This window comes from Oncorhynchus tshawytscha, linkage group LG10 (genome assembly GCF_018296145.1).
Source record: "Oncorhynchus tshawytscha isolate Ot180627B linkage group LG10, Otsh_v2.0, whole genome shotgun sequence".
Lineage (NCBI taxonomy): Eukaryota > Metazoa > Chordata > Actinopteri > Salmoniformes > Salmonidae > Oncorhynchus > Oncorhynchus tshawytscha.
In genome coordinates, this window is record NC_056438.1 from 68,469,152 (window position 1) to 68,494,664 (window position 25,513).

Genomic DNA, 25,513 nt, shown 5'->3' on the forward strand with positions numbered 1-25,513 from the left:
CAGTTTCATAATTTAATATGTAATTAAATAGGTCATAATTCAAATTAAAATATTGTATATTTCAAATTTGTAACGTTGAAGATTATGTCATCGCAGTAAAAACAGGCATTCATTTCTTACTGTGCATGCACCGTCGGATGCATTGAGCTATGGGTCTAATGTCGTAAACAAGATTTTCACGGACAGATTTGTCAAGAGAGCCACTGTTTTTGGTCTAGCTAATGTTTGCAAAACAACAAAATGCAAACGCTCCGGGAGGAAAAGGGTAAACTATCCATATATTGCAATTAATTGTATAGGTGACCTGTTGCAGTGTGCATTGCTGCCACAATTTCTAGCTAGCTAGCTAGCTAGCCAACCACCATCTTTGCCAGCAGTCTCGCGAAAAGGGCCATATATAAAAGGTGGTTTGTTTAGTGGCTTCACGGACTTTTCTGACGTGCAAATCGATATTTAATGTCAGAATTTGTAAAACATTTGGTTAATGTCAGGGTTAATGGTTCGGTTAAGTTAAGGGTCATTTTTCGATTTGGCTAGTCTTGCACGTCAGAAATGTCCGTAATGTATAGCCCTTCCCCCAGTCCCTCAACCTGAGACTGAAGCTGGGCCCAGGGGCGTATTCATTACGCCAATTCTGTTGAAAAACGTTTCTTAAGCAGACGCAAACTGGATGAAACGTGATGGACCTCCCTGAATTCGTCCATTAGAAACTTTCGTTTTAGCTGCAAATTGTTTCGTTTTGCAACTGTTTGGACTAATGATTACACCCCTGATTTGAGCCTGGGGACGAGGTTAAACCACAGCCATTTTGTAAAATATCTATAGCCAGATAGAATATCCTGCGTTCGAACTCCATAATATAAATAATTAGAAATGTATTGCAACTCAGACAGTAGTATTTCTTTGCGTAATACGTGTAGAATTTAGTGTAATGTGTGTAGCTATATAGCAGGGGTGCTCAAACTTTTGGGTTTTGTGGGCCAAAGTATAATCTGACTGATGGGCCCAACAAATATACAAAAAATAATAGGTAAACAATAGCTTTCTTGAAAACAATTGTAGAATTACACTTCAAACAATCAAATTGCAGCCATATGTCTTGACACCTAACACATTCTGATTACCAGTATTACATATTTTCCCATTTGTATTGTAGAAACTGCAACCAAGTTTCAATGTTTGCAAGGCTAAAAACGTGAATATGTGCAGGGGGGCCTAAGTGAGATTCAAGATGGTCCTGAAATATTTTTAAAAAATCATGAATTGCATTGCTTTGCTTTTCTGGTTGGCTGGATGTAAGTTTCACCATCCAATTATTTCAAATTTACAGGAGGGCAAATTTCACCATGGTACGGCCGATACATTGGCACATGAGAATTATTAGAATATGGCAAATATGATTCTATTTTTGCATTTTATCCATGCTTGCTTTCATGGCCTACCTCAGACATAAAACAGATAGTGTCTTCAGAAAGTATTCATTCATTCCCCTTAGCTCTTGACTTATTTCACATTTTGTTGTTACAACCTAAATTCAAAATGTATGAGAGAGTATTTTTTCTCACCCTTCTACACACTACCCCATAATGACAAAGTGAAAACATGTTTTTAGAAATGGTTGCAAATGTATAGAAAATAAATGTGTATGCACACCGCTTTGCTATGACACTCCAAATTGAGATCAAGAGCATCCAATTTCCTTGATAATCCTTGGTGTCACTACTAGGCTTGAATGGCTGGATCCCGGTTACCCAGATTTACCGCCAAAAACCACTCCCTTTTCCTGGGAGAAATAACTTCAAAAAAATGGTAAATCATAAATAAATTATTTATATGAACATCATAACGTGAAATGGAACAGTTAATTTATATGCATTGTCTAAATCTGGCTCTCTACGGCCTTCTGTCTGCATGATGAATCATCAACGCACAGGGTGGGGACAGACATCTCAGTATGGAGCACAGTTCACAATGCATGTAGACCTATCATCTCATCATGGGAACTTTTTGTCGTATCACAGGTAGGCGTACATTTGCTGCCTATGATACAGTAATATAAAGACAGAATTTGTGTCTAATTTACACATTATGATACAGTAATATAAAGACCGAATTCATGTCTTAATTTACACATCTTCATTTGGCTTTTGGGGGTCACCTTATTATTTTAATTGTAATTTTAAAAAATTTGCAGCTGCTGAGTTTTAAAACAGCCTATCACTCGAAACTTGTTGGTTTAAATCATTGCACGCATATTCTCTCAGTATTTCTCTCCATCAATTCCATTCAAAATAGTTAATCCAGTTCAAGATTTATATCAGGCCTATATATGAATGATGGGTGATGCATAATAATCTTCGTACGTATAGCCTCTGTCTCTTGCGCAATATGCGTGCTCCGCTGGCCTCCCTAAAAAATGCTCCTTAACTCTTGGGAGTCCCATGCAGGAAAAGCTAGACTCGAACAGCTTGCGGGACATGATTTTCTTTAGCATTTCTTATGCTAATAGAATATTCGAAGAGGAACACATTCTCATGTTTGCTGAATGTTAAATACAGCAGCCAATAGAACTTTACAGATCATTTTGAAAGAGTGAATGCGGAATGGCAGTAGGTTATTCAGTTATTTATTCAGACCCATAACCATTCAATCTTCATGAAGAGAAGTGCAAGCCTTCTGCATCTCATTCTAGTCCTAAATTATTCAAGCATGTCCTTAGAATGATGAATATAAGGACAACAAAACTTATTGCATTTAGGAAAGAATGAAGCAACACTGGAGAGAGAAAGAAGAGGTAGGCTAATAACATTAGGGGAGATATTCAGAAAAAAAAATTCAACACTTGTTTTTGCAATTTCTTTTTATTGAAAAAAAATTGGTGTGATGTAATTTCTTCCAGCTGTTGTTATTGAAGTAAGATAGTTAAATCAAATTTGAAGAAAAAAAAGAAGAGGAAAACTGCTGATGCATTACCAAATTTTAAAATGTGTTTTGTTTAAGGGGTGGAGGGGATTGGTCCGCGGTCGCCAGTTGCCCATCCCTGGTCTAGACGGACAGCAAATTCTTGTACTTCATAGTATATTCTGATCGGATGGCTTGTTCTGGTGTCAGGAAACTAAATACCACAATAATCAAGTAGTATACCTGGCAAGTACAACAGATCAAATATTTTTTGACCAAATTCATACTTGCTGCACTTTGCCTTTGAAGAGCAGTATGTACAATGACTATTTTTAACCATTTACACTGAACATTTTCCAAAAACACATTTACTGGAAGAACTGTGTAGATGCAATCTCCCTCAGTATTTTGCGTGACTACGTTTTCCAAAACTCTTAAATATCTGCTCCGAATTCAGATTAAAAGATGTTTTCAGAAAAAGAATGGGGGGTCAGCTATGACGTGACACCTTGAGTTTGAAATCGCTTTTGGTTATTGAACTGCAGTAAATAACGTGGATTTACTCCCGGTAACTGAATTGCCATAATGAAATTTCATCATGGGTCTCTGATCTGTACTATAGGAATGTCATTATCTTCATGGTGATGTGTCCTAAATAGGTACACAAAAGTATAAATATGCAATATCCTCCTTTTGCATATTTGGGTAGTATTCTACATACTGGCTATTATTTTAATGAGCTCTGCCCCCAAACAAGACCAAATTTGGTTGATCCGGACCAAATCTGAACCAATCATAGAGGTCTATGTTTCACAAGTTTGGACATCAAAGTACAGCTTAATAGAGTACAGTAGAGTGAACCAATCATGGACCTCTATGTCTGGGCCAAATCAAGTCTGGACCGAACCAAAAATATGTATCTGTGGATGTTGAAATTAAGGCCAGGGCGGGCTGACCATATTTCAACTACTTTTCATCGTCCATGGACGTCCGTTGTCGGATGCTGGTTACAGTAAATTGAAAGAGACGGGCTCATGGGTAGGTGTCAGTCAGAGCCAGGTGGTTTGTGACTACTAGGATTTCCCAATGTAGCCAATTTAATTTCAGTAATTCCAAAACTGATTTTTAATGGAATTTCAACGCACAGGGCAATGTTTTCTCTCGTTGTCCAGGTGGGCAAAACCAAACATCGTTAACTTGGCCTTCTGGCCTCAGTTTGGTCAGCCCTGCTATTAAGCTTCCTCCCTAGAATTAGGAATTAGAATAATTGTATAGGATCTCTATAGCTCTATAAGGTTTTCTCTGCCTCTGTTACTCCTCATCATTGATCTGATATGGATGGCACTGTAGAAAATAAAATGGATGTCACGGTTGTTTACACCTACCAGCTAACTTTAATAAACAACTAGAAACTGATTTTCTGGTTAATTTAGAAATCTAAACTTACATATGTCTTTTTGGTTTGTTGAGTTAATTAGGACATCCCCATTTCAAGCTTATCTTTCTAAAAAAATTGAATGTTATTTCAGAATATTCATGCAAGTTAGCTGGCTAACTCATTGATTCGGCTTTGTAGTATAACCCACTGGAAAGGGGAGTAAACAAGAGCAAAAAGGGTTGGGATATATATGAAGTATGCCCCCCCAAGTTATAGTAACTAGCTTGTTTTTTCATTTAAATGTTTCATTTTCTCTTCTAGGTCCTCCTCTTCCTCTGTCGTCTATGCGTCTTTTTATTCCTCCACTGCGCCTGGTGTGTGCAGCTCTGTGGCAGGTTGTAGAGCGGAGAGACATCATGGACTATGGGCTGCTGGAGGAGTTTGCCACCAGCGTGTTGGAAATAGTCCCTGAACTGATGACTTACAGAGAGAGGGTCCAACTCCTCATGGGACTGAGAGCACGGGTGAGTGGGGGTGACGGGAGGGAAAGGAGTTGCTGCTAGGCACAGATCTAGGATCAGTGTACCCTACTGAAATGTGAACAATTTTTGGAAGGAAAACAGGGCTGTGATGGTCATGGAATTTTGTATGCAGGTTATTTGTCAGCCAAAGGACCTCCATCAACATTATAACCTTTCGAATAGCAAAAAACTGCAATTCCTCTCCTCCGCTCCTGACACTGCATGTGCACCTAGGCGTTGCCTAGGACTCAAATCAGAAATGTGATGTTCTGTCTTTACTGTTTAGCCAAACAGTATAACACTAACCCACCTTGCGAGTTATTTGCCGAACTGGTGCCTGTATGAGCCTACAGTATTCGGAAAGTATTCAGAGTAGTGATGCACCGATATGACATTTTTGGCTGATACCACTATCCGATATTTTCCTTGCCAAAAAAAACTATACCGATATTTACAATTTTAGCGGCCTTTTTAAGCATTCTAGTATAGTTAACACATACATGGACGCAGCGGTTTAAGGCATTGCATCTCAGTGCAAGAGGCGGCACTACAGTCCCTGGTTTGAATCCAGGCTGTATCACATCCGGCCATGATTGGGAGTCCCATAGGGCGGTGCACAATTGGCCCAGCGTCGTCCGGGTTTGGCAGAGATAGGCCTTCATTGTAAATAAGAATTTGTTCTTAACTGACTTGTCTAGTTAAATGAAAGTTACACACACCATACTGACCAAAAAGTTATTTTGTTGTCATTTACATTTGTCCCCATTACCAGTATAACATAATCAAAACCTATTTCTTTCACTTACTTGCTGTGCTGTTTCGTTGTTCAGTCGTTTCATTCTCAAACCAGGATTTCTATGGAACGCCGTTTGGGTATTTGCTTGTCAAAAAAAGATGCTATTTAACACTATTTGCCATGTCAAATAAGCTTGTTGATCAATCAGGACCTGAATATGATACGCAAAGACCCAAATGGTGTTCCATAGTATGCAAGTGGTGAAGCTAATAGCAGTGACGCTATTACTGTGTAACTCCAGTAGGGCAATATCTGAAAAAAGCACACTTGGTGATGTGTGCCGGTGCTCAACCAGTCGGCGAAAGCCAATATCACCCACAACAGAGAACGGTTGATTGTAGTAAAGGGAAATTAATTCCGTTATCTTGGCTTTAATGGATTTCGCTTTTGAGTTGTCTCTCTGAAATGTTGTTACTCTTTCAAATGACTGCTCGACTTGTTGACTGCTCGATGCACACAGCAGACATTGTGGGCTAGGTTAGGAATGCTGTGTTGCACGTATAGCACAAAATTTAACTTGGCATCATTACATCATGTTCTTACGTTATATAGGTGTGCACGTCAGCTTTGACATCGGTTAGGCACATCAGCGTTGAACTAGACATCAGCCGAGGCAGATGTTGGAATTTTTAGCTAATATTGTCTGTTTCTGATATGTTCACCGATATATCGTGCATCCCTAATTCAGACCCATTCCCTTTTTCAACACTTTGTTACGTTACAGCTTTATTCCTGAAAGGATTAAAGAAATAAAAATCCTCATCAATCTACACACAATACCCCATAATGACAAAATGAAAACGGGTGTTTAGATATTTTTGCAATTAAAAAATAAATAGATACCATATTTACATAAGTATTCAGATCCTTTCCTCTGAGACTCGGAAGAAGTTTGAAACCACCAAGACTTCCTAGAGCTGGCCGCCCGGCCAAACTGAGCAATCAGGGGAGAAGGGCCTTAGTCAGGGAGGTGACCAAGAACACGATGGTCACTGACAGAGCTCCAGAGTTCCTCTGTGGAGATGGGAGTACCTTCCAGAAGGACAACCACCTCTGCAGCACTCCACCAATCAGGCCTTTATGGTAAAGTGACCAGGCGGAAGCCACTCCTCAGTAAAAGGCACATGACCGCCTGCTTGGAGTTTGCCAAAGGGCACCTAAAGGACTCTCAGATCATGAGAAACAAGATTCTCTGGTCTGATGAAACCAAGTTTGAGCTCATTGATCTTAATTCGAAGCGTCATATCTGAAGGAAACCTGGCACCATCCCTATGGTGAAGCATGGTGGTGGCAGCATCATGCTGTGGGTATGTTTTTCAGCGGCAGGGACTGGAAGACTAATCAGAATTGAGGGAAAGATGAACGGAGCAAAGTACAGAGAGATCGTTGATGAAAACCTTCTCCAGAGCGCTCAGTGCCTCAAACTGGGGCAAAGGTTCACCTTCCAACAGGACAACGACCTTAAGCACACAGCCAAGACAATGCAGGAGTGGCTTCGGGACAAGTCTCAGAATGTCTTGAGTGGCCTGGACTTGAAGCCGATTGAACATCTTTGGAGGGACCTGAAAATAGCTGTGCCGCAACGCTCCCCATCCATCCTGACAGAGCTTGAGAGGATCTGCAGAGAAGAATGGTACAACAAATTACTGAGTAAAGGGTTGGAATACTTATGTAAATGTAATGTTTCTATTTTTATTTTTAATAAACAAAAATGTAAAACAGTTTTTGCTTCGTCATTATTGGGTATTGTGTGTAGATTGATGAGGAATACAAACAGTTTAATCCATTTTAGAATATGGCTGTAACGTAACAAAATGTGAAAAAAGTCAAGGGGTCTGAATACTTTCTGAATGCACTGTATGTCTGTGGTTGGTGGACAGTTCTTATTAGGTTGTTGTTTGCATCTCCCAGCAGTGCCCAGGAAATAGTTAAATCCAATTGTTAGAAGTTATCAATACCAGAAATGGATTCCATGTTGTTGCTTTGCGAGCACACCAGTTTTGCAACTGAAACCGTTTACCATTTACTCTAGGAACCAAACAGAGCAAACGGAACGAAACTGTGAGGGACCTACCTGAATTTGTCCAATAGAAACATTTTATGTTTGGAGTAAATGGTTTCTGTTGAAAATGTTTTGCTACAGACATGAGTACGTGTATTTCATGATACTCATTTGCTACAACAACCACAACACTAAATTCTAAAACTGGCTATTTTTGTGTCCTCTCGTCTTTCCTTATATCGGCTGTTAGATGTGAACCATGTTTACTTTTATTTTACTATATTTAGGTCAAGTTTGTCCACTTCAAAATGAAGTTGATAAAAAAAACGTTTATTTTTTATTAAAACGCTTATGATAGTTATTTTATTTACATGACGGCCTTCATCCATAATAGTCGGTTACACAATTGTACAATTACTGTGCCAGCCCTAGGAAAATGCCAGATTTACATTAGATAAGTGCAACCTCATCCTACTTAAACATTGAACTCAACAATCACACATACACACACCTGCTGCCATTTTTTTATCAATTCTCATTTGATTGACAGCTGGTTCTGGAGTTGTGTCGCTGTGATGATGAGCTGTGTCGCCCTGATACTGTCCAGCCACACCTGAACAGGATAAGGAGCTGTGTCTCCAATCAGAAAGGAGAGGTGAGGACTGCTCGGAGAAGGAACCTTGATTCTAATTGCTCTGTTGGTAGTTGTGTGGTCCTTGAAATATGGTACTTGTAATGTGGGTTTTATTCCCACATTTGCCTCAAAAGACTATGTATGTAAGTCAGTATGTAAGCCTGTGAGTATATTTGCTAAATGTCTATATTCAGTAGATCAACAGTGTATAGGAAGTCTTGTTAGCCTATGGTTAGTTTTACTTACCGACTGTGCATTTTTGCTGCAGGTTTCAGATCCAAAGGTGGAAGCATCAGAGGCCAGCTTCATGAAGCTGATTGAAACCCTACTGGAGCAGCCAGAGGAGAGGGAACTCTTCTTTCAGGTCAGTGTCATAACATGCTGGGGAAAAGGGACATGATTGCATTTCACTGCTTCCGTGTCCAACCTGGTGCGAGAATCACAGTGAGTGAGCTGTTCATTTCAACGGAACCCGTTTTTTAGCCATAGATTGCAAAACAACAACTGTATTTCCAGGCTTATCTTATTCACTATTTCTGTATGTATGTACAGTGCCTTCGGAAAGTATTCATACCCCTTGACCTATTTTATAGCCTGAATTCAAAATGTATTAAATAGTTGTTTTTTTCCTCACCCATCTACACACAATGCCCCATAATGACAAAGTGAAAACATGTTTTTAGAAATGTTTGTACATTTATTGAAAATGTATTGAAAATTCAACGACATACATATCTCATTTACATAAGTATTCATAACCCCTGAGTCAATACTTTGTAGAAGCACCTTTGGCATTGATTATAGCTGTGAGTGTTTCTGGATAAATCTCTACCCAGTGGGCATAAAATGTAATAAAGACATCTTTTACTGGTTGAAATCTGGTCTGGACTTCATAACCAGATTAAGACGTCTTCTACATTACGTCTTTTTGACGTCACAAAAAATATTTATGACAGTCTCTATGGTTCTATAGCTATCAGAGATTGTACCTACTTTAGAGAATATCCGATACTATAAATGCTTTTGCTTTTACTAAAGGCTATGTTTTTCGTAGTTGCAGTCCACCCAATTGAAAAGTGCACATTAACTTCCTTAACATGTGTTCTAGGCAACCAGCATGTAAGACAATGCACAATATGACAGGATACCCTTAAAAATGGCACTACTGTTAAAATGCAGTAAAATTGCGGAACAATGAAATAATGGTTGTTTAATTGATGATATCTGGTAGCTTGCTGTGTGTGTTGGCTTTCTAATGGTAATCTTTTGTCTGTTAACTAATTGTACTGTTTATTGTGCTGCACATTTTCTTCTGTTCCACTGAATGCTGTTTTGATGTTCTATTATGACTAACTAATAACATGTAGGCCTAGTCTTTTATTTCAGTATCCTGCTACAATCCACCAGGATTTACAAAACCCTATTTTGATCACCTTTTTTTCCAATCAATAATTTGTACAAAATGATTGCACCTGAATTTGACCCAGATAATATGACTATAATATTTTTCCTTAAAGCTTTTAAAAAATTAACATAATGTGTGCTGTAATTGCATTTTAATTTCAGTAGCTAAATTAGGAGGTAGGCATATCAGTTCCAGCTAAAACTTGGATTGGAATCTGTGCTTCATGCACAGCAATAGATCTCATCGCAGCCTACTCGAGCGCATAGGTCAACATTCCATGTTAGTTGGGACAGCTCGCCCAATAGGCTACACAACAACACAGTTGGAAAACGACAACAGTTTCTTGAAATTTAAACAAAACAACTAAAAGATTTGCCTGCTGTGGTAGTCCCTGTTTTCCTGCAATCTTGTTTTACTTTTGTAATTGAAGCAGTGGTTTGTTGGGGAGAAGAACGTCAAGGAAAGATTTGCTTGCTAGCTATATTGGCTGGCTAATTTTAGCTAACTAGCTGTCTAACGTTAGCTCTCTGGCTAATCCCCATGGACATGGTAAGTTTTATTTTTACCTTTTGTAGGCGATGGGTCTAGCTAGCTAACATTTTGATATATGTTTAGTTAATGAAAGTACATGTGTGTGTTCTCTGCGTGTGTGCGTGAGAGATGATGATCATGTCAACATTGTCATGCTAGCTATGAGTGTGTTCTGGGAGAGAGGGGGGGAAGAGATGATGATTATGACCACAATACCTTCAAGAAAAGATTGTCAACATTGTGAGAGAGAGATGGTGCATGAATACACATATAGTAAACATTTATTATGTGTGAGACGGTAAGCTAGCCTAATTCTTGAAACGTGTACCCCCAATATGGATGTTTAGACTTTCTTGATTCATCAGAGATATTTTTGTCTATATTTAATTTGACAATATGATACATTTTGCCTGTCCCTGCTCCTCCTCAACACTCATTCTAAGATTACACCTCTCAACTGCCTTTTTCAATTATTGGTTCTCTTTTTTTGCAGGAAACTCTAGCTTGGATGGAAGGTTGGAGGAGGAAAAAATGGGAATGAGTATAGAAGTTATCCAGTCTGCGGACTAAGAAATGCAAATAGACAGCAAAACATAGATGGAGAGAGAGTGCCTGTCTGCCGGAAGGCTGAGGTGCAACATAGTCCATGCACTTGCTAGGCTATGTCTAACTTCGTGAAGACCTTGGGTAATGGGTAATCATGATTTGTCTTTACAGTTCCTGAAACATGTCAATGACCTGATGCATGGCCTCTACATCAGTGCCTGGCCACACACTCAATTACCAGTGACCTATTCTGCCACATCCCAGGTAAAGGAGAGAGCAGAACCACTCCTCCTTAAATCAATAGTAATTGACAGTAAGTTGTTTGCAAAATGTTTGATACTCTGATTTTCGGTGTGTATTGATTCTAACCAACCAACTTTGTAAAGGTTAGGTTTGTACTAGCAATGCTGATGATCATTAACTTTTTTCATTGCATCAGGTGTCACTGAGACTGGATTTCCCAAGAGACATGCTATTCAGCTGCTTATTCAGCTGCCTGATCTTACACTCTTAGAAAAAAGGGTGCTATCTAGAACCTTAAAGGCTTCATCGGCTGTCCCCATATGAGAAACCTTTGAAGAACCCTTTTTGGTTCCAAGTAAACCCCTTTGGTTCCAGGTAGATGTATTTTGGGTTTCATGTAGAACCCTTTCCATAGAGTGTTATACATGGAACCCAAAGGGGTTCTACATGGAACCAAAAAGGGTTATCCTATGGGGACAGCCGAAAAACCCTTTTGGAACCCTTTTTTTCCTCAGAGTGTTGTGTAAGTAGATACAATTGAAGTAGCAATAATATACATTTGTAAAGCAAATCGAATCCTATTTTAACTCACCTTTTTTTCAGGTGCACAACCCATGAGTCCTGATTCAACACAAACTCACACGTTTGCAGAGAAGAGGAAGAGATTTGGAATTACACCCATTTCTAACTATATTTGTTGTAAGAATGATATGACACACACAACTTATTGGTTTCTATTGCCTCCTACACATACTTACATTGTTGTATTTAGCTTTCTTTGTTTAAGACTAGCAAGCTGTCCTCAATGGGGGGAACCTCTGTCCGGAACAATGTCCACAGGATTTTGGAGCGGTGTGTTATATAAGAAGTTGTTTGAATATTACAACATGAATTCAGATTAAGCAAAACTTTACTATTTAGAGATGAGTTAAAAATGGTAATTATCCAACTACTAATTTTGATATCCTCTTTCTTTAAAATGTTTCAGATTGTTGACCAATGGATTAATGTCTCACTTCAATATGAAGGGACAGAAGAGCAAACATGCCTTTGCCTTACTTATAGTAGATTCTGACAGTAAAAATATATTTTACTGTGCATTACTGTTCTGTCGTGTCCTGCATGCCCACATTATGCCAGTCATTCATTTATTTTCTTCTCTTTCTATGCATACAGTAAGTGTCCGCAAACTCAAGAGGTTATTGTGTTGTAGGCCCTCTGGAAAGTCTTAAAATATGCCCGTGACCACCCTGGTGGAGGAGGAGGCAAAGTATGTACAATACCAGTCAAAAGTTTGGACACACCTACTCATTCAACGGTTTTAATTTATTCGTACTATTGTCTACATTGTAGAATAGTAGTGAAGACATCAAAACTATGAAATAACACATATGGAATCATATAGTAACCAAAGAAGTGTTAAGCAAATCAAAGTATATTTTAGATTCTTCAAAGTAGCCACCCTTTGCCTTGATGACAGCTTTACATGCGCTTGGCATTCTCTCAACTAGCTTCATCTGGAATGCTTTTCCAACAGTTTGTCTACATTGTAGAAAAGTAGTGAAGACATCAAAACTATGAAATATTCTGAGCAGTTGTTTGCTGCTTTTTCTTCATTCTGCGGTCCAACTCATCCCAAATGGTCTCAATTGGGTTGAGGTTGGATGATTTGTGGAGGCCAGGTCATCTGATGCAGATCTCCCTTCACTTTCCTTCTTGGTCAAATCACCCTTAGACAGCCTGGAGGTGTGTTGAGTTATTGTCCTGTTGAAAAACAAATGATTCTTCCTCTAAGTGCAAACCAGATGGAATGGCGTATCACTGCAGAATGCTGTGGTAGCCATGCTGGTTAAGTGTGCCTTGAATTCTAAATAAATAACTGACAGTGTCACCAGCAAAGCACCCCCACACCATCGCACTTCCTCCATGCTTCACAGTGGGAACCACACATGTGGAGATCATCCGTTCACCTACTCTGTGTATCACAAAGACAGGTTGGAACCAAAAATGTCACATTTGGACTCATCAGACCAAAGGACAGATTTCACCTGTCTAATGTCCTTTGTCCATGTTTGTTGGCCCAAGCAAGTCGCTTCTTATTGGTGTCCTTTAGTAGTGGTTTCTTTGCAGCAATTTGACAATGAAGGCCTGATTCATGTCTCCTCTGAACAGTTAATGTTGAGATGTGTCTGTTACTTGAACTCTGAAGCATTTATTTGGACTCCAATTCCTGAGGCTGGTAACTCTAATGAACTTATCCTCTGCAGCAGAGGTAACTCTGGGTCTTCCTTTCCTGTGGCGGTCCTCATGAGAGCCAGTGTTCATCATAGAGCTTGATGGTTTTTGCGACTGCGCCTGAAGAAACTTTCAAAGTTCTTGAAATGTTCCGTATTGACTGACCTTCATGTCTTAAAGTAATGATGGACTGTCATTTCTCTTTGCTTATTTGACCTGTTCTTGCCATAATATGGACTTGGTCTTTTACCATGTCACAACACAACTGATTGGCTCAAACACGTTAAGAATGAAAGAAATTCAACCAATTAACTTTTAACAAGACACACCTGTTATTTGAAATGCATTCCGGTGACTACCTCATGAACCTGGTTGAGAGAATGCCAAGAGTGTGCAAAGCTGTCAAGGCAAAGGGTGGCTATTTGAAGAATCTCAAATATATATTTTCATTTGTTTTAACACTTTTTTGTTTACTACATGATTCCATATGTTTTATTTCGTAGTTTTGATGTCTTCACTATTATTCTACAACGTAGAAAATAGTACAAATAAGGAAAAGGCCTGGAATGAGTGTATCCCAAAATGACAGGTACTGTATATGAGCAAGTTGCTATTTGTTGAAGACATCTCTAAGCTATAACTATCACAACATTTTTCAACTAGTACCAAGGAAATACTTTTAGCCAGCTGAGTCCACAAAGTTTATTCAGTGATATCCTTTTCTAGTTTGCTTTTAAAATCTCATTATTGATTAATATGTAATGTGCTGATTGTCTTTACTGCAGATCTGACCCATCACATGACTCTTGAAGAGGGCCATTAGGCTCCAGATCTCCTTCTGTGTTCAGAGCTCCTTGATGAGGATCTACCCCATCACACCACTCTGATTAATCATAAATCAAATAAAACAATGGGCCTTTATATACTCTGTTCCAGTCTTTCTATGCATCTAATGTCTGAGTGAATTATGAAACAATTACTGTAAATTGTGATGTAGATTTGTTTTTGCCATTGCTTGATCTATTTTAAATGTAAGAATATGTTGCAGATTAAATGTAATTGGTGACTATGGAACAAATATAAACAAATATAAATGTAATCAGCAATGTTTTCAATATCAAACTTTATCCTCTGCAATACTTTTTACAGTACACTCTTAGCACCTTTTTTTTCTATCTAGAACATCAAAAGGTTATTCAGCAGTTCCCATAGGAGAACCCTTTGAAGAACCCTTTTTGGTTTCAGGTGAACCCTTTTTGGTTCTATGTAGGACCCTTCCCACAGGGGGTTCTACATGAAAACAAAAAGGGTTCTATGTGGAACCAAAAAGGCTTCTCCCTAGAACCAAGAAGGGTTCTCCTGTGGGGACAGCTGAAGAACTCTTTTTTTTTCTAAGAGTGTATGTAATAAACTGTAATCATAACCTGGTAATGACCACCTGACGCGGTCTTAACTATGACCACCAGTAGGCTACATCATATAGCAGCACATAATAGTGGTCAGAATTATGACCAACTGGTCGTATGGTGGTCAGAAAAATACATAATATTCTGGTCAGTAAAAATACATAAAACAAAACGTCCTATTTCAACCATTTTGCGACCAGAATAATACGTCATAGGACTTTTCAACCAGGTTTGCCCACTGGTTAAGAACTTTCCACACCTGGATTGTGCAACATTTTTTCATAAAAAAAAAAAAACATTCTTCAAGCTCTGTCAAATTGGTCGTTGATCATTGCTTGACAACCATTTTCAGGTCTTGCCATAGATTTTCAAGTAGATTTTAGTCAAAATTGTAAATCGGCCACTCACTCAACATTCACTGTATTCTTGTTAAGAAACTCCAGTGTAGATTTGTGTTTTAGGTTATCCTGCTGAAAGGTGAATTCCTCTCTTAGTGTCTGGTGGAAAGCAGATTGAGCCAGGTTTTCCTCTAGGATTTTGCATGTGCTTATCTCCATTCCGTTTCTTTTTTATTCTGAAAAACTCCACAGTCCTTAACGTTTACAAGCATACCCATAACACCACCTATGCTTGAAAATACAGAGAGTGGTACTCGGTAATGTGTTGTATTGGATTTGCCCCAAACGTAACACTTTGTTTTCAGGACCAAAAGTGAATTACTTAGCCATTTTTTTTACAGTATTACAGTGGTATTACATTCCTTTAAAAGTTGCAGCGTGCTGTGGCGCAGCTTGCATGTTGCCACAGAATTCTATGGCACTTTATTTAAGTGTGAACCACTGGTACCATTAATGCTAGTTTGACTACCATATTTGAGAAGCATTTGATAGCCTTCAATAATGGCTGTAATAAAGAATGCGGGCACACGGGAGACTGGGGTTCAATTCCCCGATGAAGAGGAAGGAGTAGGCTGTCCTTGTAAATAATAATTTGTTCTTAACTGATTCAATATGTGCTATTTCGTAGTTGTGATGTCTTCACTATTATTCTACGATGTAGAAAATAGTAAAAATAAAGAAAAACCCTGGAATGAGTAGGTGTGTCCAAACTTTTGACTGGTACTTGCTTAATTAATTTGCTCTATATTATCGTTTTTTTATTCCAAGAAAAATGAAAACCCTCGGTTTCCGTTATGGCGCGGTACAACGTGACGGTCGGGAGTACAGTACTGGGCCATTTAGCTAAAGAATCTCTGTCGTGTGGGCAGGGCACATGGGAGACTGGGGTTCAATTCCCCGACGTGGAGGAAGGAGTAGACTGTCCTTGTAAATAAGTATTTGTTCTTAACTGACTTGCCTACTTAAATAAAGGTTACACTAAGAGCATAACATTTCCACACCCTAATTTTCTAATTCTAGTCTAACCAATACCAAAACTGAGATTAAGTGAAAATAAAAATCTCATTTCATTTATCAAGACCATGCTTGTCTCAGAGTAGCGTGAAACGGTGCTAAATCATATTGCTTCTAACTTCAACATGCTCTTTAAATAAATAAGACCTACACCACGTTTAACAGCACATTACTCAACACCAGTGAGACTCATGTCGCCTACGGTAGGCCAACAGTATGTCTAAAAACGTGACATGATTCTCCGCCAATAATTACATATAGAGGATTGGAGGATTCTAAATTAAAACAAAAGCTTGTGCTACATATATGGCTACTCAGTGGATATTCTGAAAGTAGTTTGAGGGTCGTAGGTCATAAGACTAAGGAGTTGTTGAAATTTGAATCAATCATAAATTCTTGTAAAATCTCATGAGATGCAAATGGACAAACAAAAAACGTCCAATGTGTAGGCCCACTGAGTGTACATTATGAACCTTGTTTGAGGTGTGTGGGTCACATGACCAAGACACTATTGAATTTCACAAATTAAAATAAATAATTTAAAATCGTGTGAGATGTATACCAACAAAAAGCTAGAACCAGTTTTGATCGTTTTAGGAGTAATGGTTAAAGAGCTATTGAAATTTGAAAAATATGATGTGTCACTATGTTGAAGGATTCGAAATTAAAACCAAAAGCCACCTCATGGGTCTCCCAGTGGCGGCCGGCACAGGTATCGAACCTACATCTGTAGCAACGCATTTTGCACTGCAAGAGCCCCCATCCAAAAAGTATCAAAATACAGAAAGGTGTTGGTGAAGATATATTGTCCTGCTAACAGCCCGTAATGGGCTATTATAATACTGTACATGGTGTCCAGGTCAGGATAACCAAAACATTTCTTTATTAAAGACTATCAGAAAGAATGTTGGTACTTATTTATTTTGATCCAAAGCCATGAATGAGTGAGTCACTCAGCTTTATGTAGGTGCCGGCTATATGATTGATAATATATAACGATATTTTGGACGTTATTTTGTTTTTTTTTTATTTAAAAACAGAGCAATTGTAATCTGAATAAATCCCAAAATAATATTTGTAAAGGCCAAAACATTTATTTTTGTTTTTAGAGGGAGAGATACACTGGGCCAATTGTGCACGCCCATAAAGGCCAAAATATAGCCCTGCTAATAGCCATAATAGCGCTGTACAACGTGACTGTGTGTTTGAAAGAGTATTTTCCAGTAAGCAACAATTTGTTTGGGATTATTTTGATTAATATTATGGTGTTTCTATTCCAAGAAAAATTAAAAACCCTCTGGGTTTCCGTAAGGATGGACTGGAAAATAAGGAGCTGTACAACGTGACGGTCAGGAGTACAGTACTGGGCTATTTAGCTAAAGAATCCAGTGTCCTGCGGAGACCAGCGTTCAATTCCCCAACAGGGAGGAAGGAGTAGGCTGTCATTTGTAATTAAGAAGTTGTTCTTAACTGACTTTCCCAGTAAAATAAAGGTTACACTAAGAGCATAACATTTCTACACCCTAATTTTCTAATTCTTGTCTAACCAATACCGAAACGGAGATTCAGTGAAAATAAAAATCCCATTGATTTATCAAGACCAGTCCCCATGCTTGTCTCAGAGCCACACGAATCTGCTAAAATAGTTGTAGGCTATTGCTTTTAACTTCAATATGCTCTTTAAATCAATAAGACCTACACCACTTTTAACAGCACATTACTCAACACTAGTGAGACTCATGTCGGCTACTGTAGGCCTACAGTATATCGAAAAACATAACATGACTCTCCGCCAATAAGTACATATGGAGGATATTTCTGTAATTCAGTGATATTTATTCCCATAGTAATTCATTGGGGATCCATAACTAAATAAACATCGGCATTTTGAAAAGGTATTTTTATACTAATTTTTTTAATGAATGCATAAAGATGCCATTGTTAGTTACATTGTTTTAGTTTGAACGTGCAGACTGGCAATAAAAACAGAACAGCAGGAACGTTTTCACTCTGCCAATTAGGTTAGTATTGTGGAGTAACTACAATGTTGTTGATCCATCCTCAGTTATCTCTTATCACAGCCATTAAAGTCTGTAACTGTTTTAACGTCACTATTGGCCTCATGGTGAAATCCCTGGGTGTTTCCTTCCTCTCCAGCAACTTAGTTAGGAAGGACGCCTGTATCTTTGTAGTGACTGGGTGTATTGATACACCATCCAAAGTGTAATTAATAACTTCACCATTCTCAAAGGGATATTCAATGTTTGCTTTTTATTTTTACCCATCTACCAATAGGTGCCATCTTTGTGAGGCATTGGAAAACCTCCCTGGTCTTTGAATCTATATTTGAAATTCACGGGTCGACTGAGGGGCCTTACAGATAATTGTATGTGTGGGGTACAGAGATGAGGTAGTCATAATAAAATAATGTTAAACACTATTACTGCACACAGAGTGAGTCCAGGTAACTTATTATGTGACTTGTTAAGCACATTTTTACTCATTTAGGCTTGCCCTATCAATGGGGTTGACTACTTATTGATGACTACTTAAGACATTTAAGCTTTTAATTTTTAAGTCATGTCTACAAATAAATTAAAAGTTCCACTTTGGCATTATGAGGTATTATTATGTGTAGGCCAGTGACAATTTTTTTCTCCATTTAATTCATTTAAAATTCATCCTGTAACACAACAAAATGTGGGAGAAGTAATGGGGTGTGAGTACTTTCTGAAGGCACTGTATGTACTTTTTACTGTCATCTGCTTGTCCTGTCTATCAGAATGTTTTTCCAGAGGAGTATGGCCCCAAGTATGACTCAACACTGCAGATTCTTGTGTGGGAGTTCCTGTCCAGGCTGGAGAAACTGATTCCTGCTCCAAACCTTAAGCAGGTATTATTGTACTGTACATCATCTGAGGTATGAATTAGGGATGGTCATTTGAAAGAATGTCCATGTTCGAGTACTCTCATATTATAATTATTTTAGTTCTCTAGTACTCTCATGTCAATGTGAAACGGGGCTGAATGCAAAATAAAGTTTACGTTATGGTGTCGGTTGCTGTAATTTCTGCTTGTTCTGATAAGGAAATATAACACATTTTCACTGCACTTGACACACTCCACAAACAATTGAAACTTCTTAGAGTTTGTAATTTTGTCCGCGCTTATACATTTAACCTGTTTAATAGTATAATTTGTAAATGTTTTGTATTTGTATTTTATTATTAGCAATCAAATACACTCCTTGGATTAGTACTAGTGCCCATCCCTAGTATGAATTCGGCTCTCAAGTAAGAATGTGTCCCAAAGTGCCTCTCATTCCAAACAAAACCTTGAAACACCATTTTGTTACGGAATAGGTTAGGTAGGTTAGGTCTTAGATGCATGATTAGACACTACCACTTCAGCAATATTAGCAGGCTAGTTAATTGGTTTTGTAACAATTGTTAATTTCTCCATCTCTTAGACTGCATCTTGGCTCAGCCTTGCCCCTGCTCTCTTAGAGGAGTGTGTGCAGTCTGTGGCTCACCCTGAGCCATTACAGGCACTCCTCCATCACCATAAAAATGGACATCACTTAGACACCAATGGTAGGTGGGGTGCAGGATTTGGAAATCATTTACTTGCCTGTTTGCCTGAATTTATTTTCTTTGTTTAAAAAAAACACTTCTGTCCTAATATTTCAATATTTTCCGGTAGAACTTAGGAAATGCTGGAAATGTAGTTAAGATATTCCTGATGTTAACCTGTGACGGTCTCTCCTTTTCTAGCTCTAAGATCCACTGGTGGTGACTACATCCTCTCTTCACTGTCTTTCCCTTCCTCTGTGAAGGAAGAAATTGCCTCTTGCCAAGCAGGCCCAGAGAGACAGTCCTATCCCACCATAAAGGGATATCAAACCCCTTTCCCATCTGATGAACCAGAGATGAGCTGGGACTGCAGAATGGCAGATCGTAAGGTCTGGACTGTAAAGCCACCAGCCCGTTCTGCTTCTGTGGAGGTCGAAGTCAAGACTATAGAGGACGCCACTGAGATAACCGTTAAACGAAAGACAATCAACAAAGAGTTGATCAAAGAAACCAGGAGAGATAAAGCTGTTCTCTGCCCTCAGACTCGCAGTGGGCTGAAAACCAGCCGCTTGACTGCTTCCTGTCTGCGCCGTCATCCCGTACTGCGGTTGAACAGGCTTGACATTCGCAATATGCCGTTACCCAAGTCCTTGCTAACACTGATTCTAAGGAGAGGGAGACTGCAGGCTGAGACAAGACGCCCAGGACCGAAAGGAATTGACAGAAAAAAGAAACGGAGAAGAGGTCGTGGTATTACAAATGAGAAGATTAAATCACACACACTTGATATAAGCGATATGCCGCTACCCAAGTCCCCGCTAACACTGACCCTAAAGAGAGGGGTACTGCTGGATGATCCGACGAGTTCCCAAGTACAGAAAAAAAGAGGTGGAAAAGGAGGAGAGAAAACAGGACCTGGTATCACAAGATTAAAGATTGAGAAGATTGGAGCACACACGCTTGACATAAGCGATGTGCCATTACCCAAGCCCTCTCTAAAACTGGTTATAAGGAGAGGGAAACTGCAGGCTGAAGCAACAGGTTCTCAAGGGAAAAAAACAAGGGGCAGAAAGAAAAAATGGAGAAGACGATGTGGTGTCAAAAATGAGGGTGTGAAAAGAGAGCAGTCACCTGAAACTGAGTGAGTATCCACTGTGGAACAGAGGTATTCAAATCCAGGCCTCAAGGTCTGCAGTGCTGCTGGTTTTCTTTTCTCCCAGGTTATACAGTCATTTATTAATATCATTGATTGTTCAGAGAATACACTCACCTAGTGTACGGAGGACTGAATCAGTCCCTGATTCGAGGGGTATTGTGGAGAAGTTTATAACCATCAGTGGTGCAGACCTCAGTCCAGATTTGAAGTAGTAGCGGTTACTAGTAGTGGCTAGGACCTTGGCAGTGAACTTACCCATTTGAAAACTGACTTTCATTTTGGTCTCTTCTCAGGGAAGAAGCTGAACCATCAGATTATGAACTTTGGACCAGCGTTAATAAAGGGGTCCCGCTCAATGAAAGGGCCCCTGTCGATGAATCTGGTAAGAAAAGTTCCTTAGTGAGTGTAGAGCAGTGAACGTCAAGCTCGTTAGATATGCAAAACTCCTGAATAAAGAATAAGAAACTAGAAATGACAGCCTTAAAGATGCAGAAGAACGTGGTTACTAGACCAAAATGGTCAAGATATTCTGCAGTAAACATTTTCCCTGCATCTATTAGGCTGCAGTACCTCGTTCTTTATTTGAAGAAAGTTCCATATCTCTTCACTGCACTGTATTGAGATTTGTTCAAATGTGGTCTAGTCTGTTTTTATCAAGCACCGGATCTGTCTTACTTGTTCTCTTTGACTTTGAGTTAATGTCTATGTGGATGTCTTGCTCACTTCTCTCTTTTCAACACTAGGTGGAGTCCATGCTTCTCATTTCCCATCATCTCATAAGAGGGAGGAGGAACAGCCCATACAGACCTTTCACACAGAGGAGCACAGTGGTCATATGGCCGAAGGGCAGAACAGAGTAGAAGTCTCAGAGATGGTACCTCAGGACTCACTAACTCCTGAGCCATCCAACACCTCTCACAAAATTAATTCAGAGGAGCACAGTGGTCAGATGGCCAAAGGGCAGAACAGGGAAGAACCCTCAGAGGTGGTACCTCAGGACTCATTAACTCCTGAGCCATCCAACACCGCTCACAGAATTCCTTCAGAGGAGCACAGTGGTCATATGGCCGAAGGGCAGAACAGAGTAGAAGTCTCAGAGATGGTACCTCAGGACTCACTAACTCCTGAGCCATCCAACACCGCTCACAGAATTCATTCAGAGGAGCACAGTGGTCAGATGGCCGAAGGGCAGAACAGGGAAGAACTCTCAGAGATTGTTCCTCAGGACTCACTAACTCCTGAGCCATCCAACACCTCTCACAAAATTAATTCAGAGGAGCACAGTGGTCAGATGGCCAAAGGGCAGAACAGGGAAGAACCCTCAGAGGTGGTACCTCAGGACTCATTAACTCCTGAGCCATCCAACACCTCTCACAGAATGAATTCAGAGGAGCACAGTGGTCAGATGGCCAAAGGGCAGAACAGGGAAGATCCCTCAGAGGTGGTACCTCAAGACTCACTAACTCCTGAGCCATCCAACACCTCTCACAAAATTCAATCAGAGGAGCACAGTGGTCAGATGGCCAAAGGGCAGAACAGGGAAGAACCCTCTGAGATTGTACCTCAGGACTCACCAAGTCCTGAGCCATCCAACACCTCTCACAAAATTCATTCAGAGGAGCACAGTGGTCATATGTTCGAAGGGCAGAACAGAGACGAACTGCCAGAGATGATTCCTCAGGACTTAAGAACTCCTGAGCCATTCAACACCTCTCACAAAGTTCACCCCGAGGAGCACAGTGGTCGTATGTTCGAAGAGCAGAACAGAGACGAACTTCCAGAGATGCTACCTCAGGACTTACTAACTCCTGAGCCATCCAACACCGCTCACACAATTCATTCTGAGGAGTACAGTGGTCAGATGGCTGAAGGGCAGAAGAGAGAACTCCCAGAGGTGGTACCTCAGGACTCACTAACTCCTGAGCCATCCAACACCTCTCACAAAATTCATTCCGATGAGCACAGTGGTCAGATGGCTGAAGGGCAGAAGAGAGAAGAAGTCTCTGAGATTGTACCTCAGGACTCATTAAGTCCGGAACCATTCAACACCTCTCACAAAAGCTTTCACCTACAGGAGCACAGTGGTCATATGACCGAAGGGCAGAACGTAGAAAAACCTTTAGAGAGTGTACCTAAGGACTTACTAACTGAGATTGTACTTCAGCACTCGTTAACTCCTGAGCCATCCAACAGCTCGCACAAAAGAAGCCAGCGCGTCAAGGCATGCTCTTTCTGTGGCAAGACTTTCACTGACACACTGGGCTTGACAAGACACATGCGATCTCACATTGAGCAGAGGTCACACCAATGCACCCAATGTGGGCAAGACTATGATTCCAGTGAGGACTTAGAGGAACACCAGAAGAGAAGCTGTGAGGAGAAGATAAAAAAAGACATTGGTGAGGACAATGGTGGGGAAACTGTCCAGCAAAAAACGCATCTGAAAAGAGACAAAAAACCTGATCTGAAAGCAGACAAAAAACCTGATAAAAAACCTGATCTGAAAGGACACACAAAAAATCGCTCCATAATGTGCCATGTGTGCGGGAAAGTAACTACTCGTATGTTGGGTTTGCGAAGACACCTTCTACTTCACTTCAACAATGGAGCATACAAATGCCCTGTGTGTCCAACGACTTTTATAACAAATGCTGATTTGAGATCGCACCTGAGATTGAAAAGATCTTGTAGGGAAAAATGTTCTGATGAAGTAATTAATACCAAGGTCCATCTCCAATCCAACCCTGGTGAGTACAAGTGTCCTTACTGTGGGGACACTTTCCAGCTACCACATGATCTGAAAGGACACACAAAAGACTGTTCCAGAAAGTGCCATGTGTGTGGGAAAACCACTTTGAAGCCATGCGGCATGCGAAGGCACATGTTAAAACACAACAACAATGGCCCCTACAAGTGCCCGGTGTGTCCAAGGACTTTTATATCCCGTACTGATTTGAAGATGCACCTGAAAAAAAATAAGCAATGTAGGGAGAAATGTTCTGATGTCATGGTGAAGGAATTACTGTCATCAGTAGATGGTAGATGTGGGAAAAATGAAACAGGAGTCATGACAAGCTGCCAACAACCAAGCTCCAGCAACACAGGTGGGCCTTCAAAGAATATTGAACAGTTCTTTGAACAGTTCTCTTATGACTTTCAGCAATCCAATAACAGCGCGAGTAGTGATGTGAAGCTGAATAGCCTCAATGAAAACTACAGTAAATACCAACCCATGAAGGATGTTGACTTGAATAGCCTCCATGAAGCCTCCATGGTGACCACTGAAGACTACAGTGATGAGATCAGTCAATGCCAACCCATGAAGGACAAAAAGTCTGTGGATGATTCATTGGAAAATGAGATGCCCAATGACAAAGAACCAAACTCAACCATTGGCTTAACAGGGAAGCAGGTGTCCCAGACTGACCCAAAGCCTCTCCAGGATTCTCAACCAGAGATAAGCGGAGAAGTGAAGAACGAGATACAGGTGATACCGGTTTCGACAATAGATATGACAATACTAAAGGCCCTGCAATTTGAGGTTTTAAGGAAATTCAGGGCTCTAGACTCATTTTCCCCTGATGGCGCTGGTGCCACTAACTTCTTCAGTTGGTGGCACCAGCTGTTATTTGGTGGTACCCCCAAAAAGGGGCATCACATAGACCTGGGCGATAGGAACAACCATCCATCATGCGGTAAATTGCCTGAATTGGTGCGATAACAATAAATAGAACGATAAGTTTAAAACCATTTATTTTTTCTTTAAACTACTTCTACTACTAGTTTGATGGTTTTAGCACAAATTATTCCATATTAGCAAACTTATTTGAATAATAAATAAATGTCATTTATGAAGTCAGTCATTCATAATGCTTTATCAAGAAGTGTAATAGACTACTGAGATGGTATTCAATAAATAAGTTGTTACATCTAACATGTCCAAGCAGGAATGCATGATTCAAAATATTTTGGTATCCAATCTAATCCAATGATTGTCATGAATTTTGGGTAGACAATTAGGCTATTTGTGTTATATTTTACTGTCAAAATAGGGCTTTAGGCACTGCAGAGCTTGAGGCGTCACTATAGATATGGGTTCAATCCCGGGCAGTGTTCCTCGTCCTCATCTCACTCCAGCGTTACTCCTGTGACGGGCCGTGCTCATGCACACTGACACGGTTGCCAGTTGTACGGTGTTTCCTCTGATTGGTACGGCTGGCTTCCGGGTTAAGCAAGCAGTGTGTCAAGAAGCAGTGTGACTTGGCAGGGTCGTGTTTCAGAGAACGCACGGCTCTCAACATTCTCCTCTCCCGAGTCCGTACGGGAGTTGCGGCGATGGGACAAGAGTGTATCTTCCAATTGGATATCACGAAATAGGGGAGGAAAAGGGGCTTTAGAATTTTCATATTTTTTTGTTCAATAGAGATGAATTTGCATTCCTCATCTTCATGTACACAAATATTATATATAGCTTAGGCCTAATTCAATTGGTACAGATTGTTGGTACTAATTCACCACCTGAGGAAGTGAAAACCCAAAATGTATTAGATAGATAGATCACATTAGCTAGAACTCTAAATATAACACCTACTGCTAGTAGCCATGTGTTAATCTAACAGTAAATGTAATGTCCTAAAAAAAACTTTGCAATGAGGCATAGTGCGCTCGTGATTGCCGATGCACAATTTTGCACGCTCTGTGTTTCAAAGCCATATCAGGTATCTTGATTGCAAAACAGTGTGCTTTGAGCTCAGTAATGATAGTTAAGAAATAAA

General features: G+C 39.9%; 1 protein-coding gene and 1 long non-coding RNA gene across 2 annotated transcripts in view; both read left to right on the top strand.

Annotated features, from left to right (window-relative positions):
* Positions 1-129: 129 nt before the first annotated feature.
* Positions 130-25,513, top strand: part of LOC112260796 — a 33,172-nt gene continuing 7,788 nt past the window's right edge. The window contains exons 1-9 of the mRNA XM_024436146.2: positions 130-265; positions 4,601-4,803; positions 8,149-8,253; positions 8,501-8,596; positions 18,793-18,903; positions 19,480-19,603; positions 19,784-20,723; positions 21,032-21,120; positions 21,482-24,225. Coding sequence (XP_024291914.2) covers positions 241-265; positions 4,601-4,803; positions 8,149-8,253; positions 8,501-8,596; positions 18,793-18,903; positions 19,480-19,603; positions 19,784-20,723; positions 21,032-21,120; positions 21,482-24,225 — 4,437 coding nt within the window. The 5' untranslated portion in view covers positions 130-240. The remainder of the gene's footprint in view (positions 266-4,600; positions 4,804-8,148; positions 8,254-8,500; positions 8,597-18,792; positions 18,904-19,479; positions 19,604-19,783; positions 20,724-21,031; positions 21,121-21,481; positions 24,226-25,513) is intronic.
* LOC112260795 lies at positions 11,344-14,113 on the top strand. Its single transcript, XR_002955055.2, has 2 exons — positions 11,344-12,227; positions 13,978-14,113. It is a non-coding gene; the product is annotated as an uncharacterized LOC112260795 (long non-coding RNA).